The sequence below is a fragment of the Zingiber officinale genome, chromosome 1A, assembly GCF_018446385.1.
Source record: "Zingiber officinale cultivar Zhangliang chromosome 1A, Zo_v1.1, whole genome shotgun sequence".
Classification (NCBI taxonomy): Eukaryota; Viridiplantae; Streptophyta; class Magnoliopsida; order Zingiberales; family Zingiberaceae; genus Zingiber; species Zingiber officinale.
In genome coordinates, this window is record NC_055987.1 from 123,412,394 (window position 1) to 123,430,584 (window position 18,191).

Consider the following 18,191-nt stretch of genomic DNA (forward strand, 5'->3'; position numbering starts at 1 on the left):
ACCAGAAATCGAAAAATCTCAAAAAATTGAGGTTTTTCTTGATTTTGGGGTTAACAAATTTTTTTTACCCAAAATATCTTCGGATAAGAGAAAAATGTGACAAAAAAAAAATATAAAGAAAAAATAAAAAATTAAATAAAACATAAAAAAAAATTAAAAATAAAAAATTATAAAAAACTTTAAAAAAATAAAAAAACATTAAAAATATATAAAAATTAAAAAATAGAAAAAAACTTTAAAAAAAATAAAAAAAATTTAAAAAAAAAGTAAAAAAGTAATAAAAAAACGTTAAAAATATAAAAAATTTTAAAAAAAATTAAAAAAACAAAAATCGTAAAAAATATAAAAAATAATTAAAATAAAAAAAATAAAAAAAGTAAAAAACTTTAAAAATAAAAAAAAGTAAAAAAACTAAAAAAACTAAAAAAATAAAAAACATAAAAAAATAAAATATATATATATATATATAGAAATAAAGAAAAAGTAAAAATTAAATGCAGAGTTTAAATAATAATAACAATAATAATAATAATAATAAAATAATAATAATAATAATATTATTATTATATATAGTTGGTTTTATAACTAAGGGTACTATTGAACCAAACAAATAAGTTAGGTTTTGTTACATTATCTAAATTGAACCAAACAACAATTGGTTATGTTTTATTCCCCATAATCTTGGTTATGTGATTACCAGGTAATCACATAACCAAGGTTATATATGATAACTTGAATCAAACGCACTCTAAAAGACATTATTATATTGTAGGTGTTGAATAAGTGAATGGAGAAGAAATAGAAGAGGAAAGAGACTTCATTATGAATGAGATTTTAATCCCACATTGGAAGTTTCAAAGTATTTTTGTTGGTTTATATTGATTCACATACATTGAGGATGTGTACAAATGCATGGGGAGACGCACTCTCTCATGCGTCGGTGTGCAATGGGGTGTAAATCCTGGGTCTGGATTATACTGAACCAAGTTGACTCATGTGCGAGCGCGACCTATGCACACGAATATCAGACCGGTCGAGGCAAAATTTGCCCAAGTGGAACAACCAATATTTTGCCACATAGATCTTTTGCTGTTGTGAAACGGATGCATTAAATTCGAGATTAATGCAGAACACACAGCAAGCAAAGCAAAGGCTCTACATTTTTCTTCCTCCTCTGTCGTGCATCTCCTGCTCGGCGAAATGCCCGTGGTAGCATTCGGGTACTACTCAGCTCGCTGTGACCACCAGTACTTGGTCAGATTCACGGTGGGTCGTTGTATCCTGGGAAACAGACGACCCCTGTAAGCCTCGAAGCACAGCCAGAGGTGGGTGAATCTGTTTCAAGGAAACTGCGACTCGCAGGCCTCGGTCAGCTCGCCCGATCGATCTCTTTGTCAGACCGACAGACTTCTCTGCCCGCCCGGGATCTTCAGCCGACCTGTCAGCTTGCCCGGTCGGCCAGTCTCTTTGACAGCTCGACCTGTCTGCTTTACTCGGGCTGTCTGTTCGACCCGGCCGACCTCTCTGACAGCTCGACCTGTCTACTTCGACCGGCCTATCTGCCGAGTGGTCTGTCTGCTCGACCCGACCGACCTCTCTGATAGCCTGACCTATCTGCCGCTCGATTTGTCTGCTCGACCCGACCGGCCTCTCCTGTTAGGCATGTCTGCCTCGTCCGACCGGCCTCTCCTGTTAGGCCTGTCTGCCTCGTCCGACCGGCCTCTTTTCTTGGGTGCTTTGCTCACTCAGTCACTCTGAGATTGACACTTAGATAAAAACCAGCCCCTGCTGGCAGCCTGAGATCATCTGCTCAGGTCAGCTCAACTGTAAGTTGAATTTAAATTCTGTGTAATTTTTAAGTTCAACTAAGTCCTCTAAAAATCTCCGGCAACAGATTATTTGTATTCCAACAATCTTGAAACAGGATCGCTTCTGTTAAGATAGTCACACAACGAAATGTTGAGGTGCAACAGACTCAACACGTGCAGGCCCCCTCCGCCCCGATTGGAACTGTGCCAATCAACCACGGGGAAAACCCAGAGAAGTTCAGTGGACTGAACTTCAAGAGGTGACAGCAAAAGATGTTCTTCTACCTGACCACGCTCAACCTGGCTCGATTCTTGACCGAGGACCCTCCCAAGTGTACTGAGGATGCTGATGCGCAGACCATCAGTACAGTGGAGGCATAGACTCATTCTGAGTTCCTCTGCCGAAACTACATCCTCAACTGCCTTGCCGACTCGCTGTACGCTGTGTATAGCATGAAGAGAACGACCAAGGAGCTATGGGAGTCCCTGGACAAGAAATACAAGACGGAGGATGCAAGGGCAAAGAAGTTCATCGTGGGCCGATTCCTGGACTACAAGATGGTTGACTCCAAGACGGTAATCAGCCAAGTCCAGGAGCTTCAGGTGATCTTGCACGAGATCCACTCAGAAGGGATCGTTCTGAGTAAAACCTTCTAGGTGGCTGCTATCATTGAAAAGCTGCCTCCCGGTTGGAATGACTTCAAGAACTACCTGAAGCACAAGCGGAAGGAGATGAATGTGGAGGAACTCATTGTTCGACTTCGCATCGAAGAAGACAACAAGAGTTCGAGAAAACTGTTCTCTCAGGCTACTATGAAAGTCAACGTGGTCGAGCACGGTCAAAGCTCGAAACGGAATAACCCTAAGTCTTCCAAGATAGGACCTAGAGGAGGCATCAATAAGAAAAAGTTCTCTAGGAAGTGCTTCAACTGTGACAAGATGGGTCACAAATCTTCAGAGTGCAGAAAGCCAAAGAAGAAGCAAGAGGCCAACTTGAACGAGAGATCAGAAATGGACGACCTCTGCGCAGTGGTCTCAGAACTGAACCTGGTCGGTTCAAACCGGCGACAATGGTGGATTGATACTGGAGCCACCAGATATGTGTGCTGCAACAAGGAGCTGCTCTACAACTTCGAAGAAGTCACTGGAGACAAACTGTTCATGGGAAACTCAGCAACCTCGGACATCATGGGCCAAGGAAAGGTGGTGCTGAAGATGACCGACCTTACTCTGAACAATGTGTTGTATGTTCTGGAGATTCGGAAGAATCTAGTGTCCGGATCACTGCCCGACAGACTTCTCTGCCTCGAAGCACAGCCAGAGGTGGGCGAATCTGTTTCAAGGAAACTTCGACTCGTAGGCCTCGGTCAGCTCGCCTGATCGATCTCTTTGTCAGACCGACAGACTTCTCTGCCCGCTCGGGATCTTCGCCCGACCTGTCAGCTTGCCCGGTTAGCCAGTCACTTTGACAGCCCGACCTGTCTGCTTCACTCGGGCTATCTGTTCGACCCGGCCGACCTCTCTGACAGCTCGACCTGTCTACTTCGACCGGCCTGTCTGCCGACTGGTCTGTCTGCTCGACCCGGCCGACCTCTTTGACAGCCCGACCTGTCTGCCGCCCGGTTTGTCTGCTCGACCCGACCGACCTCTCTTGCTCGGCCTGTCTGCCTCGTCCGACCGGCCTCTCCTGTTAGGCCTGTCTGCCTCGTCCGACCGGCCTCTTTGCTTGGGCGCTTTGCTCACTCAATCACTCTGAGATTGACACTTGGATAAAAACCAACCCCTGTTGGTAGCCTGAGATCATCTGCTCAGGTTAGCTCAACTGTAAGTTGAATTTAAATTTGTTTAATTTTTAAATTCAACTAAGTCCTCTAAAAATCTCCGGCAACATATTATTTGTATTCCAACAATCTTGAAATAGGATCACTTCTATTGAGATAGCCACGCAACGAAATGTTGAGGTGCAACCAACACGTGCAAGCCCCCTCCGCCCTGATTGGAATTGTGTCAATCAACCACGGGGAAAAGCCAGAGAAGTTCAGTGGACTGAACTTCAAGAGGTGGCAGCAGAAGATGTTCTTCTACCTGACCACGCTCAACCTGGCTCGATTCTTGACCGAGGACCCTCCCAAGTGTACTGAGGATGCTGATGCGCAGACCATTAGTACAGTGGAGACATGGACTCATTCTGAGTTCCTCTGTCAAAACTACATCCTCAACTGCCTTGCCGACTCGCTGTACGCTGTGTATAGCATGAAGAGAACGACCAAAGAGCTATGGGAGTCCCTGGACAAGAAATACAAGATGGAGGATGCAGGGGCAAAGAAATTCATCGTGGGTCGATTCCTGGACTACAAGATGGTTGACTCCAAGACGGTAATCAGCCAAGTCCAGGAGCTTCAGGTGATCTTGTACGAGATCCACTCAGAAGGAATCGTTCTGAGTAAAACCTTCCAGGTGGTTGCTATCATTGAAAAGTTGCCTCCCGGTTGGAAGGACTTCAAGAACTACCTGAAGCACAAGCAGAAGGAGATGAATGTGGAGGAACTCATTGTTCGACTTCGCATCGAAGAAGACAACAAGAGTTCAGAGAAAAAACTGTTCTCTCAGGCTACTATGAAAGTCAACATGGTCGAGCACGGTCAAAGCTCGAAACGGAATAACCCTAAGTCTTCCAAGATGGGACCTAGAGGAGCCATCAATAAGAAGAAGTTCTCTAGGAAGTGCTTCAACTGTGACAAGGTGGGTCACAAATCTTCGAAGTACAGAAAGCCAAAGAAGAAGCAAGAGACCAACCTAAACGAGGGACCAGAAATGGACGACCTCTGCGCAGTGGTCTCAGAACTGAACCTGTTCAGTTCAAACCCGCGATAATGGTGGATTGATACTGGAGCCACCAGATATGTGTGCTGCAACAAGGAGCTGCTCCACAACTTCGAAGAAGTCACTGGAGACAAACTGTTCATGGGGAACTTAGCAACCTCGGACATCATGGGCCAAGGAAAGGTGGTGCTGAAGATGACCTCGGGCAAAGACCTTACTCTGAACAATTTGTTGTATGTTCCAGAGATTCGGAAGAATCTAGTGTCCGGATCATTGCTAAACAAGCATGGCTTTCGCATTGTTTTTTAGTCGGACAGAGTTGTATTATCCAAAAATGGAGTGTTTGTAGGAAGAAGCTATGTATCTGATGGCCTGTTTAAACTCAATGTAATGGTGATTAGGCCTAAGATAAATAAAACTAAAAGCTCTTCCACTTATATGCTTGAGTCTTCGTGTTTGTGGCATGGTAGACTAAGACATGTTAACTACGATGTATTGCGTAGATTAATTAATATGCAAAGCATACCTACATTCCATCTTGACCCAAAACACAAGTGTGAGATTTGTGTTGAAGCGAAAATGACAAAGTCATCCTTTCAACATATTGAAAGAAGTAACGAACAACTTGACCTAATCCACACTGATGTGTGCGACCTAAAAGGTACGTCAACACGTGGTGGTAATAAATACTTCATTACTTTTGTAGATGATAACACAAAATACTGTTATGTGTATCTTCTCAAAAATAAGGATGAAGCTATAGAGAAATTTGCTCTATATAAGAATGAGGTTGAAAACCAATTTAATAGAAAAATTAATGTGGTTCGAAGTGACCGAGGCGGTGAATATGTATCACCGTTTGCTGAGTTGTGTGCTGAACATGGGATCAGACACGAAACAATAGCTCCTTATACTCCTCAGCAAAATAGAGTTGTTGAACGAAAGAATCGAACTCTAAAGGAGATGATGAATGCTCTTCTATTGAGCTCTGGATTGCCAGAGTCCATGTGGGAGGAAGTTGTGTTAACAGCTAATTACCTTTTAAATAAAGTGCACCAAAAGAAAATAGATAAGAGTCTTATGAGTTGTGGAATGAAACACAACCGTCCTACAAATATTTATGAATGTGGGGGTGTCTTGCCAAAGTGTTGGTGTCTAATCTGAAAAGGATTAAGATAGGACCAAAGACTGTTGATTGCATATTTATTGGATATGTACATAATGACAGTGCTTATCGATTTTGTGTGTATGAGTCACACATACCGGAGATACACAAGAACTCGATAATCGAATCGAGAAATGCCTCGTTCTTCGAGCATGTGTTTCCGTATAAGACCCGAGAGGATACTAGCTCCTCAAAATGGGTATATGAAACACAAGGTGAAAAAGATGATGTTGAACCAGTTGAGGTTGAGCTTAGACGGAGTAAAAAAGCTCAGGTAGAAAAATCATACGGATTAGATTTTATCACTTTCATGCTGGAAAGTGAGCCCCGTAGTTACTCAGAAGCAGTAAGCTCGTCTGATGGACCTCACTGGAGAGAGACAATTACATCTGAGATAGAATCTATCTTGCAAAATCACACATGGGAACTCGTGGATCTTCCTCCGGGAAGTAAACCACTAGGTTGCAAGTGGATCTTCAAGAAGAAAATGAAATCAGATGGCACAATCGATAAATATGCCAGATTGGTAATCAAAGGATACCGACAACGAGAATGCCTTGATTACTTCGATACATACTCTCCGGTGTCGAGAATAACTTCCATTAGAGTATTGCTGGCAATTGCTACTCTATGAAATCTCGAAATACATCAAATGAATGTAAAGACAGTCTTTCTAAACGGGAATTTAGAAGAGGAAATCTACATGGACCAACCTGAGGAGTTTTCTGTGCCAGGACAGAAAAACAAGGTCTGTAGATTGGTGAAATCATTATATGACTTGAAACAAGCACCAAAGTAGTGACATGAGAAATTTGATAATGTCATGAAGGAATGTGGATTCAAGACCAATGAATGTGATAAATGTGTCTACATGAGAGCCATAGAGAGTGACTATATCATCTTGTGTCTCTATGTACATGACATACTTATCATTGGGAGTAATGATAAGATAATTAAATTCACTAAAAATATGTTAAACTCAAGATTTGGTCTGTAGATTGGTCCATGTAGATTTCCTCTTCTAAATCTCCGTTTATAAAGACTGTATTTACATTCATTTGATGTATTTCGAGATTTCATAGAGTAGCAATTGCCAGAACAGAAAAACAAGGTCTGTAGATTGGTGAAGTCATTATATGGCTTGAAACAAGCACCAAAGTAGTGACATGAGAAATTTGATAATGTCATAAAGGAATGTGGATTCAAGACCAATGAATGTGATAAATGTGTCTACATGAGAGCCACAGAGAGTGACTATATCATCTTGTGTCTCTATGTACATGACATACTTATCATTGGGAGTAATGATAAGATAATCAAATTCACTAAAGATATGTTAAACTCAAGATTTGACATGAAAAACATGAGCCTAACTGATGTGATGCTAGGAATCAAAATTTTTAGAACGACAGAAGGATTTGTTCTTAGTCTTGTGTCATTACGTGGATAAGATTCTTGAGAAGTTCACCAAGGGTGATACTGTGTTGGCACGAACGTTGATAGATACAAGTCAACATCTATCAAAAAATCAAGGTGAAAGTATCTCGCAGATAGAATACTCTCAAGTGATTGGAAATCTGATGTACTTGATGAGTTGTACACGACCAAACTTGGCCTACGCAGTAAGCAAACTGAGTAGATACACGAGTAATCCCGGTGTTGAGCACTAGAAAGGGATAACAAGAGTACTGAGGTACTTGAGGTAACTCGTGAATATGGACTGCACTATACAAGATATCCTGCTGTGATCGAAGGATACAGCAATGCAAGTTGGATATCTGATATAAAAGACTCTAAGTCTACGAGTGGGTATGTCTTCACTCTAGCAGGTACAGTCATTTCTTGAAAATCTTCTAAGCAAACCGTAATAACCAGATCCACGATGGAATCTGAGTTTGTAGCTCTTGATAAATGTGGTGAAGAGGCTAAATGACTACGACAATTCTTAGAAGATATTCCACGATGGTTGAAACCTGTGGCGACAATTTGTATATATTGCAATAGTCAATCAGCAATCGGTTGAGCACAGAGTCATCTGTATAATGGTAAGTCTAGACATATACGTCATAGACATAATACCATTAGACAACTACTCTCAACTGGAGTTATCACTGTTGACTATATGAAGTCAAAAGATAACCTAGCGAATCCACTAACCAAGGGGTTAAATCGAGAGTTAGTTGCAAGCTCATCACGAGGAATGGGTTTAATGTCGTTGTCAGCGATCAGTGCAGATGACACCCAACCTATGCTGACTGGAGATCCCAAGAACTATGTTCAGAGGGACAACTAATCTGTACTGACTAAACACACTGTGGGGAATAGCCCAATAAAACAGTGATTACACCAAGATAAGCCGATGGACTTTTAATGATCAAGAAGAGTAAATGACAACTCTTTAGAGATCACCTATGTGAGAAAGAAGTGAGGCCGCTTCGAAGAGAATTGGAGGCACAATTCTTAGAGCTTCTCACAGAACCAGGCGTGTTCATGGCCAAGAATGAACACATTCATGAGAACTGAGTTGTATCAGGGAGAGTCTTGGGTGAGATTTGTCACTGCTTACACAGACGACAGTATAGTTCAAGGACATCGTGTCTACTATCAGCCAGTAAACAACCAAATCTTCACAAGGAAAGGTTCAAAGGGTAAAACCTACTTATCTTATACTTGACTTAACTGTTGAATGTTATCACTTACCCTATCTCCATTCATGTGGGGGATTATTGAATAAGTGAATGGAGAAGAAATAGAAGAGGAAAGAGGCTCCATTGTGAATAGGACTTTAGTCCCACATTAGAAGTTTCAAGGTATTTTTGTTAGTTTATATTAATTCACATACATTGAGGATGTAAACAAATGCATGGGGAGAGACTCTATCTCATACATGGGTGCGCAGGGGGATGCAAATTCAGGGCCCGCATTGCACTGAACCAAGTTGACTCGTATGCGAGCACGACCTACGCACACGAATGTCGGACCGGTCGGGACAAAATTTGCCCAAGTGGAACAACCAACATTTTGCCACGTAGATCTTTTGCTGCTGAGAAACGAATGCATTAAATTCTAAATTAATGCAGAATAAAACCGGCCAAGTAATAATGAGTAAAACGGTGGTCGTTTCACTGCTCGGTTAATAATAATCATTAAGATCATTAACTCTGGCCATTGATCCGAGCTCCTATAAAAGGAGGCTCCGATCATAGGCAGAGAACACACAGTAAGCAAAGCAAAAACTCTCCATTTTTCTTCCTCCTCTGTCGTGCATCTCCTGCTCGGCGAAGTGCCCGTGGTAGCATTCGGGTACCACTCAGCTAGCCGTGACCACCAGTGCTTGGTCGGATTCACGGTCGACCGTTGTATCCTGGGAAATAGACGACCCTTGTAAACCTCGAAGCACAGCCGGAGGTGGGTGAATCTGTTTCAAGGAAACTGCGACTCGTAGGCCTCGGTCAGCTCGTCTGATCGGTCTCTTTGTCAGACCGACAGACTTCTCTGCCCGCTCGGGATCTTCGCCCGGCCTATCAGCTCGCCCGGTCAGCTAGTCTCTTTGATAGCCCGACCTATCTGCTTCACTCGATCTGTCTGCTCGACCCGGCCGACCTCTCTTACAGCCCGACCTGTCTGCTTCGATCAGCCTATCTGTCGACCGATCTGTCTGCTCAACCCGACCGACCTCTCTGACAGTCCGACCTGTCTGCTTCAACCGGTCTGTCTACTCGACCCGGCCGACCTCTCTGACAGCTCGACCTATTTGCCGCCCGATCTGTCTGCTCGACCCGACCGGCCTCTCTTGCTCGACCCTTCTACCTCGTCTGATCGACCTCTTTTGTTAGGCCTGTCTACCTCGTTCGACCGACCTCTTTACTTGGACGCTCTGCTCACTCAATCATTCTGAGATTGACACTTGAATAAAAATCAACCTCTGCTAATAACTTGAGATTATCTACTCTAGTCAGCTCAACTGTAAATTGAATTTAAATTCTGTGTAATTTTAAATTCAACTAAATCTCTTAAAAATCTTCGATAACACAAATAGGTACGTAGCCAAGATGCAGCACATGCTATTAAACCAGAAATCAGTACAAATACAATCAAATGCAGAAGCCATTGACTCATCAACTAGGAAATTGGAAACTTGGGCTCCACACTCGTAACGGATAGGCAAAGCAGTTGAATAAAATTAGGAGCAGATAATTCAGAAAAGGAAGTATACCAAGATGGTAAAATGAGTCCAGGCAGACGATTTTTTCAAACCGCCGTAGGTCAACCCTTATGTATACATCAATCAGCCTGATCTACGTTGGTTGATGAAGAAGCACGAGAGAAGTTTCTTAATCCCAATCTTAACTTTTCAAGGTTGATACCATTCTCCACATGAATGCTTGTTACTCCCATTTTTGAGACCTGGAAAAATGGGAAGATAAATCAAGGCAAATAATATACCTGTTTCACTTGTGCTCAAGTTTAGAATCTACTTGGCGATAAATCAAGGCAAATAATATCATCAAAAAACTAGCAAAAAAAAAAGGTGAAGATATATAAACCTGATGCATGCAGAAACAGAATAATGAAACGGAATAGTGAAATGCAACATAAATCGTGCATAAGAGTAGGTATACTTTAAACTAAACTTAAGCTAAGTTATATATCATATTTTTTATCTAACAACTTTGAGAGCAAGCGGATCACAGGAAACATCAACAAACGAAATAGCATTAAACAACTTTGAGAGTAACAGGAAGCTGCAAGGTGAAAACAAAATTTGTTATACATAGATAGTAAGTCAATCAAACTTAACATGATTTCAACAGAGCGAATATTTGAAAACAAAATTGTTAATATTTAGAGCGAATATTACCCATATATTTTATGTTCTTAATATTATACAAATATATGGATAATATTCTTATTATTATCCAAATACCTTTGGACTTCAATACAAATATTTAATTTAATAAATGATTGCAAAATTATTAATATTCAGGCCAAATATTATTCAAATATTTTAATATTATTAATATCAAACTATCCGGGTAATTAATATTATCTAAATATTTTAATATTTGATTCCGAATTAATGATATTTTCTCTGTCAGTTTACATGTTGAGTTTGTACTTAAATCCTGTCAAGCTTTTGAATACATTAATAAATCAAGTTTAATTATTAATACAATCGTGCGGTACACTTATTTTCTCAACAAAATATATTTTTAATCATTCCAATTTTCTTCCCTCCACTTTCTCTCCAAGTAAAACTTCCATTAGGGTCCAAGTTTTCTCGAATACAAATGAATGGCATACATTATCTTGCAACTGAACTTAATAAAATATTATTAGAGGTTATGAACATCACAAGAATACAAGTAATGCTATACTTAAAATTGGGGATAATTTTGTGGATGCTTCGTCTTAGCTAGGTTAGATATCCAAAATATTTTTGCTGGAAATCAAGCCTACATGGAATATATCAGATGAAACTAGTAAACTACATGAGTTGATAAAAAAGTTATCTTGTATAGTTATATAGATTTTCTGACACCCTCACTATTTCTTATTACAACTTCACATGCAAAACAGGAGAAAAGTCAAATGAAATTACCGCTTCAATATTTCTGTACTCGTCATCAAAGAAAAGCATTGATTTCAATGATATTCCAGTTCTTCTTTGAATCCTCTGAAAATGCTCAGTCTTGTGAGTCCAGCTAGAGAATATTTCCTGAAACAGAAATAGATACATTCTGGTCTGTTAGCATAAAATTCTACTATAAAATAGTCTTCTTACTATCCTAAAGTTCATTGTTCCTTTGTTATTGAATATAATTGTACTAACTTGCTGACATAAATTTGAAGAAAGATTAATCTTCCTTTACAAATCTGAATAGTTAGCATTTGAATCCAGTGAATACCCAGGTATCAAAGCTTTAAAAGTCCAATGCATATATATAACCAAAGAACACAACTTGATCATGATGATGATATCAATATAGGCTATTTGATGCATAGAGCATATGCATACATGGGGTTGACATGTAGCTGCTGGATAACCTTTCTCAAACAGTGTTAGGCAGTTTTAAAAAACTCAGTATCTTCCACCTAAAACCCAAATGAGTTAACAAATCAAGGCAAAATACAACAACAATTGGATGTATGGTGAGAATTGCTACATGAATCACACATGCTATGCATGTCCCTCACTTCAAATATATTATAACTGGTGGAATTCCAACACAATGATAGAAAAAACAAATAACAAATGAATTGACTAAAATATTAATGTCACTAGTGTCAATCTATCTACTAATATAATGTTTTCTGCAACCACGAGATCAACTCGGACAAATTAAAAAGTATACACTTAAAATTGAACTCATATGAGCTAGATCATTGTCTATTTATACTTATGTACAAAATATAGTTTTGACATGTAGATCATGAATTAATTTTTGATGGCTAACCTGAGCAACAAACATGGATTGGATGCCTAACTTTTGGAGGAATGTTTTAGCTATATCAGTAGTCGGAGATCGAGAAGCAATTGCCACATCAATGCCTTTATCCTTGAGTGCATATAAGATACCCTTAGCATGTGGATAGAGAGATGGCATTTCATTTTTGGAGCGGCATTCACTGGAAAATAATCAAAAAGTGAACATGAGATTGATTTCATTTGAATCCCAATCACAGTAGATAGAACATATAAAATGCTGTTGATCTTATTCAGACCAGTCCAACCTCAAATTTGGATTGCCTATTTGCTAAACCCACTAACAGTGTTGCAAGCACACTTTCCCTTAAAGGCATTTGGTTTGAGCAAAGATTATTATGTAGAAAAATACTAGTCAGAAAAAATTCCAAGTGATTAAATGGATATGCAGACTGGCTTATCAAACATGATTAACATATTGCTAGGTCATCTGTTTGACAAATTTTGTATAATATCTTTTCTTTGGGCTTCTTTCCATTATCTGGAGTATTTCTCATTAAAGCCAGGTAACCAACACAGTATTGCATTATCAAAGAAGAGTCCCTAATGATGACAGATTTTAGATAACACAGACACTAACATACAGTAAAGACTGGATGCATCACAGCTTAGGAAATCTCTATATGCACGGTAGAGAAGGGAATATTAAAACAAAGACTGGATGAAGTTATATGGTTAACTGAAGTGTCACAATTCTTGTCCCTTAAGTCTTAACAAAAAGCATCATTTCTAGACACCATTCAGAACATTGCTTGATGCAAACAACATAACATACAAATTTAATAATTTCCTGAAAAGGAAATTACAAGATTTTCTGTAAGAAATAAATTTGAAGATTTTCTTATCATAAGAGATAGCATGGACCTAACCAAATGAATTGGATACAGAAGAATCCACATGCTTGACCATGTTCTAAAGTGTTAGCATTAGACTAAAAAAAACAAGGAGGGATAATGTTCTCCTAGTTTGGTCCATGCCAGGCAAGAGATGGAATGAAGCCGAGATTCCATGGATGACGTCAACCCAACACATGCACAGTCCTAGTGCCTAAGCCAGCCCTAATGGGCCAGAAAAATACTATAAAATTAAAATATAAGCTTAGAAAAAAATTTACAAAGTAATTAATCTAAAAAAAAAGTTACATGATTTAAAAATAAAAATGTTAAAAAATTACATATGAACATGAACACAAAGATTGACAAATGGTGCTTCAATCTTCATGCTTGAGCACTGTCAAGAAAAGATGTTACTGCTATGGAACCCCATCATATATAATTTGATGTTGTGGGGAATGACTAATATCCAATTTAATAGAAATAGATAATGCAATAAAAGGTTTAGTGCTGCCTAGTGAACACTTGACAGTTGCCAAAAGGGCATGTCAACAAACTCTAGTCAACAAACTCAGTCAACAACATATACTACCCTCATAGAGTCACTATCTAGATAGCATAATAGACCATATCAATGCAACTCCAAGGGAAGAGGTAAGAAACCATGTCTTTGATCAAGGACTTGGTTCGATTGTACAATGAGTGTTGATATTTGAGGATCACGAAACCGTGGTGTAAAACATAACTTGCAATATAACCTTAGCTTTAGGCTCCACCTACCATGATCCTTCATTGTCATGGCATTGTAGGCAACATCCTCATGCCCTCGCCATTGATGTTGACTTAACTTAGATCTCCAACAATATGGTAAAATATGAGAGAATAAGGAAACAATAATTGGCATTAGAGATGTAGAATATATAGATTAGAGAATGAGAAAAACACTCTAGAATTGAGATATGAACAATGAGGAATGATAAATCAAATATAAATTTGGCCAAATAATGGGGAGGAAAAGGAACTATTTGTATGAAAATTTTAATTATTTTTCAATGTTCTCTTTTTTCTTTTTCTTTTTTGAATTATTCTAATTATTTTATTGATAAAAAGACTAAGATACTGCCATGATTTTATTAAAAAGTAGGGACATTATAAGATATTTGAGGCAAAAGAGCACTTTAGGAATGGGCTTGGGTCATTCTGAGCACACATGTTGAACTCGTCCTGAGCCAAGGTATGTGCCTGACCCGATCCAAAATTGAGCCAAGTTGAGCCCGCGTGTCAAGCCGGCCCATGCCCTTGACCTTGTCATGCTTAACCTGGCTCGGCATCGAGCAATGCCAAGCCTAACACATTGACTGGCGAGCTACCACCCATCAGTTGAACCCGCTTCTGTCTGCAAGTTGTCAACCTCTGAACAAATCTCATCTCCATCAGAATTTCCTGACGAACCCTAAGGAACTTCTAGATCACTCTCTTTGCCGCACGCCCAATATAGCAAAGTGGCTGCTCAAACTTGCCAGGAACTCCCAAATCGCATCTCTAACTTCATCAAAGATCAGGCCGCTGCAGCGTCAAATCGCCACAAAAGCGACTCTTCACTCTCTCAAAAACAACTTCTAAAATTTACACATTATTTTGAGAAATCAAAGATAATTACGAACGATAGCATAAAGAACCAGGAGATGAACAACCAACGATTGCAATCGCGCATGTCGAAGAAACAGATTAAACGGACCAGAAGCACATCAAGAAGGTCGGGGTTGCGGAAACAACCAATCGGGTAGGGATGCAGACTCACTTACCAATAGAAAGGCCAGAGGGTGTAATCGAGATCGAAGACGACCAATTTGGGGAGCGCTTGGAAGAGGCCGAGGGTTCGAAGAGCCTCCTCCTTCGCCCGCTGTTCTCCCATGGTTTCTTCTGCTCGACTTCCAAAGAGAGAGAATGAGAGATGCTCCCCAATTCAATTTATTGGTCGCTGGTGGCCAGGAGATCAAACAATCTTTTTCCTTCTTTTTAATCAGGCAAAACTTATTAAATGCCATTTTAAAAACATTTTGTTTTGACTAGAGCACAATTTATAAAGGGGTGTATTTAATTCAGACTTTTAATAATTTTTATTGAGGGTATTTTTTAATGATAGATTTGTGTAGAGTTAAATTTTTATTAATTTTTATAATATTTTACGGAGTTATAAAAGGAATTATATGGAATTCAATAACTTGTTTTTACAAGATTTTTATAGATATTTGTAAAAAAATTATAGATTTTATAATTTAATAATATCTTATAAATTATTATCCAACCCTTCCATTAAATATGGAAATTCGAATCGTCCCTATATTTCATTGTCTATCAAACGAGTCAAATTACATCTTAAGTATGTTTTACATAACACGAAGATACCGTACATATCTTAAGGATGTCATGACCGTCTGATCGATAAAGAGACACGGAGACATAGTTATTTCGAGACAGAGGACCTGAATTATAAATATGGCTACGAAGAAAAAAAAGATTATTCTCATATATTTTTTAATTTAAAAATTATAAAAAAAATATTTGGAAAAAAATATTAGAATTTCTCCTGACCATTTTTTTATCTTTTTACTTTTTATTTTATATATTTTAATATTTTTTACTACATAAACAAATACAAATGAGTGATATTAGAAATCAAATTTTTAATTAAGTATAAATAATTAATTAATCAATAATTTTTAATGATACTGATCCAGCAATAAAGTCGGGGACCCCCTCTGGAGGGGAGTCAACGCCACGTGGAGGTTAAAAGTCAAAAGGGTCAGCATGAAGGCCAGCCGATCGGAGAAGGGGTGGGTCGACCGGCCGAACGGGTCTGAGCGGAATCAAAGACAACCCGACAGGGAGTCGGGTTTCCGACGCTCATGGTGAACAGGGTCGCCGGGCCGAGCGGGTAGCCTGCTCGGCCAAGGCGTAAAGCATCAATGCTGTGAAGGAACAGTCTCAGCCGAGCACCCGATCGGACCGCTACCTACGCCCGGTCGGACCGATGCCTGCCGAGCGGACGGACGCTCGGCTCGGGGAAAAAGGAGCCAAGGACAAGGGCACATTGGGAGGCATCTTCTGACAGCAGGCATAGTCGACGACCAGGTCATACGCAGAATCGTACGACGGAAGGTTCTGATGTCCCATCAGAGAGGTGCTCAGACTGTAGCAGTATGGTGTCAGGCATGCTCCTCTGGCAAACCCATACTAAGGTATGGTGCAGGACACGTGTACGCCTCGGTAGGCGTGCATACGCCTCCCCACAGCTCTATATAAGAGCCCTCAGACTTCGACGGAGGTACGCAATCACGCGATCTCGCATCTTGGGAGTCACTTCATCGTTTTCTTCTTGCCTGACTTGAGCGTCGGAGGGTCGTCGCCGGGAGCCCCTTCCCAGCCCGACTTCTTTGCAGGTTCGCCGGAGATCCGTACGGCCAATCAGAGATCCACGTGATCAGTTCGGAGAGCACCACGTGCCCAGCGCCCATCAATTCAGCGTTCGGACAGGATCAGATACGTAATATCAATATCAAATATCTAGATAATAAAAAAATACTAAGTATTTGTTGCATGTTTTCAATAGTTTTTTATGGAAAAGAAAAAAATTTAAGATTTATTATTGCTAATTGAGTATTTGTGATATATTTTCAATAATCTATTACGGAAAATAAAAAAAAAAATCTAAGGTTTATTATTATCAATATGATGAACATCTTTATATTCAATTCGCTATTATATCTCTCTATACATTGACATTTGCTCATTGTTGTTCTTGAGTATTAAATAATTGATCAAAACAATCACTATCATGAACCTATTCTGACAAGAATGATAAAATTTCATTATTTGGTTCATCTAGAAATTCATTAGAACGACACTACTTCCAAATAAAAGATAGAGGAATCAAAAGAAAGTAGGAAATAAGATGGACTAATTGCACGAAAACCAAGCAAGATTGAACTTTTCCTCCACATACTTTCCGTTTCTTCTTTTCACTCTCCACTCTCCACTCTCCACTCTCCACTCTCCACTGCTTGTAACTTGAAAGTAAGAAAATATCATCGAAATAACACCACATGACGTGAAGAAAAATTGGGTATGTCATATCGTACACCAAAATTTATCCAATTTACGAAAAAGGAAAACACGAAAAAAGATCAATTTTTACCATCACACATACAAAATACGCCCTTAAACAAAAGACGCACATACAAATCGACAATCACACAATAATCAAGGTACTTGATGCTCAGACGAGAGTAGATGCTTCAAATTCAAAAAAATACAAATCACCACAATTTCTACCTAATGAACCAAAACAATAAAGTCAAATGATGTAATCCCAATAAATGTTCACTTGCCTATGAGAAAGATCGAAGAAGAGCTGAGGAAACGGGAAGAGAACACTTGATTAGCAGATGGAACTCGGATTCAATGGCGGAGGAGGTCGATCTATGAGCAAAAAAGAGACAAAACCGTGGAGAAAGGGAAAAGAGAAGCGATGACAGTTGAAAAGAGAGAGACATGTTGGATTAAAAGCCCATAGAACTCTCAAGGATAAATAGATAACTTTTTCTTTTATTTTTTAAAGTTTACTAAGGATTTAAAGTTTGTACCCAAAGAATTTTAAAAGAATACATGAAAATCCATAAAATTTGGATATTAAAAGATTTTTAAAAGTCAAGTTTAAGTACCATATGACTTTTTAAAATTTTATAAAAATCTAATTTAGATACCATTAAATTTCTATGGAGTTTATAAAAGTCTAGATTGAATACATCTACACTTTTAAAATTCACCCTCAAGTTACTGCGAAAATCTCCCTCATGCTGAGCTGGGCGTGATGTAAATCCTTACACCTTGAAGAACTCATCCTCCATCTACTTGCTACTTTAGTTACCATGAAATATCTCCCTCATGCTGATCTTGAGATAAACTGACAGGATCCTAAGGGCGAGTAAATCACTCTTTTACCACTTAAATTGATTCAATCATGGGATCTAATCTTCACCCGAAATGACTTAAATACCATGGAGGATCTATGG

At 39.2% G+C, this 18,191-nt stretch overlaps 1 protein-coding gene across 1 annotated transcript; it reads right to left on the reverse strand.

Moving 5' to 3' along the window:
• Positions 1 to 9,836: 9,836 nt before the first annotated feature.
• Positions 9,837 to 15,080, reverse strand: LOC122030257 (magnesium-dependent phosphatase 1-like). The gene is made up of 4 exons (XM_042589439.1): positions 14,922 to 15,080; positions 12,255 to 12,426; positions 11,399 to 11,515; positions 9,837 to 10,203 (listed from the first exon to the last, which is right to left on the reverse strand). The coding sequence occupies exons 1-4, from the start codon at positions 15,029 to 15,031 to the stop codon at positions 10,081 to 10,083; spliced, it is 522 nt and encodes a 173-aa protein (XP_042445373.1). The 5' UTR covers positions 15,032 to 15,080; the 3' UTR covers positions 9,837 to 10,080.
• Positions 15,081 to 18,191: the final 3,111 nt, after the last annotated feature.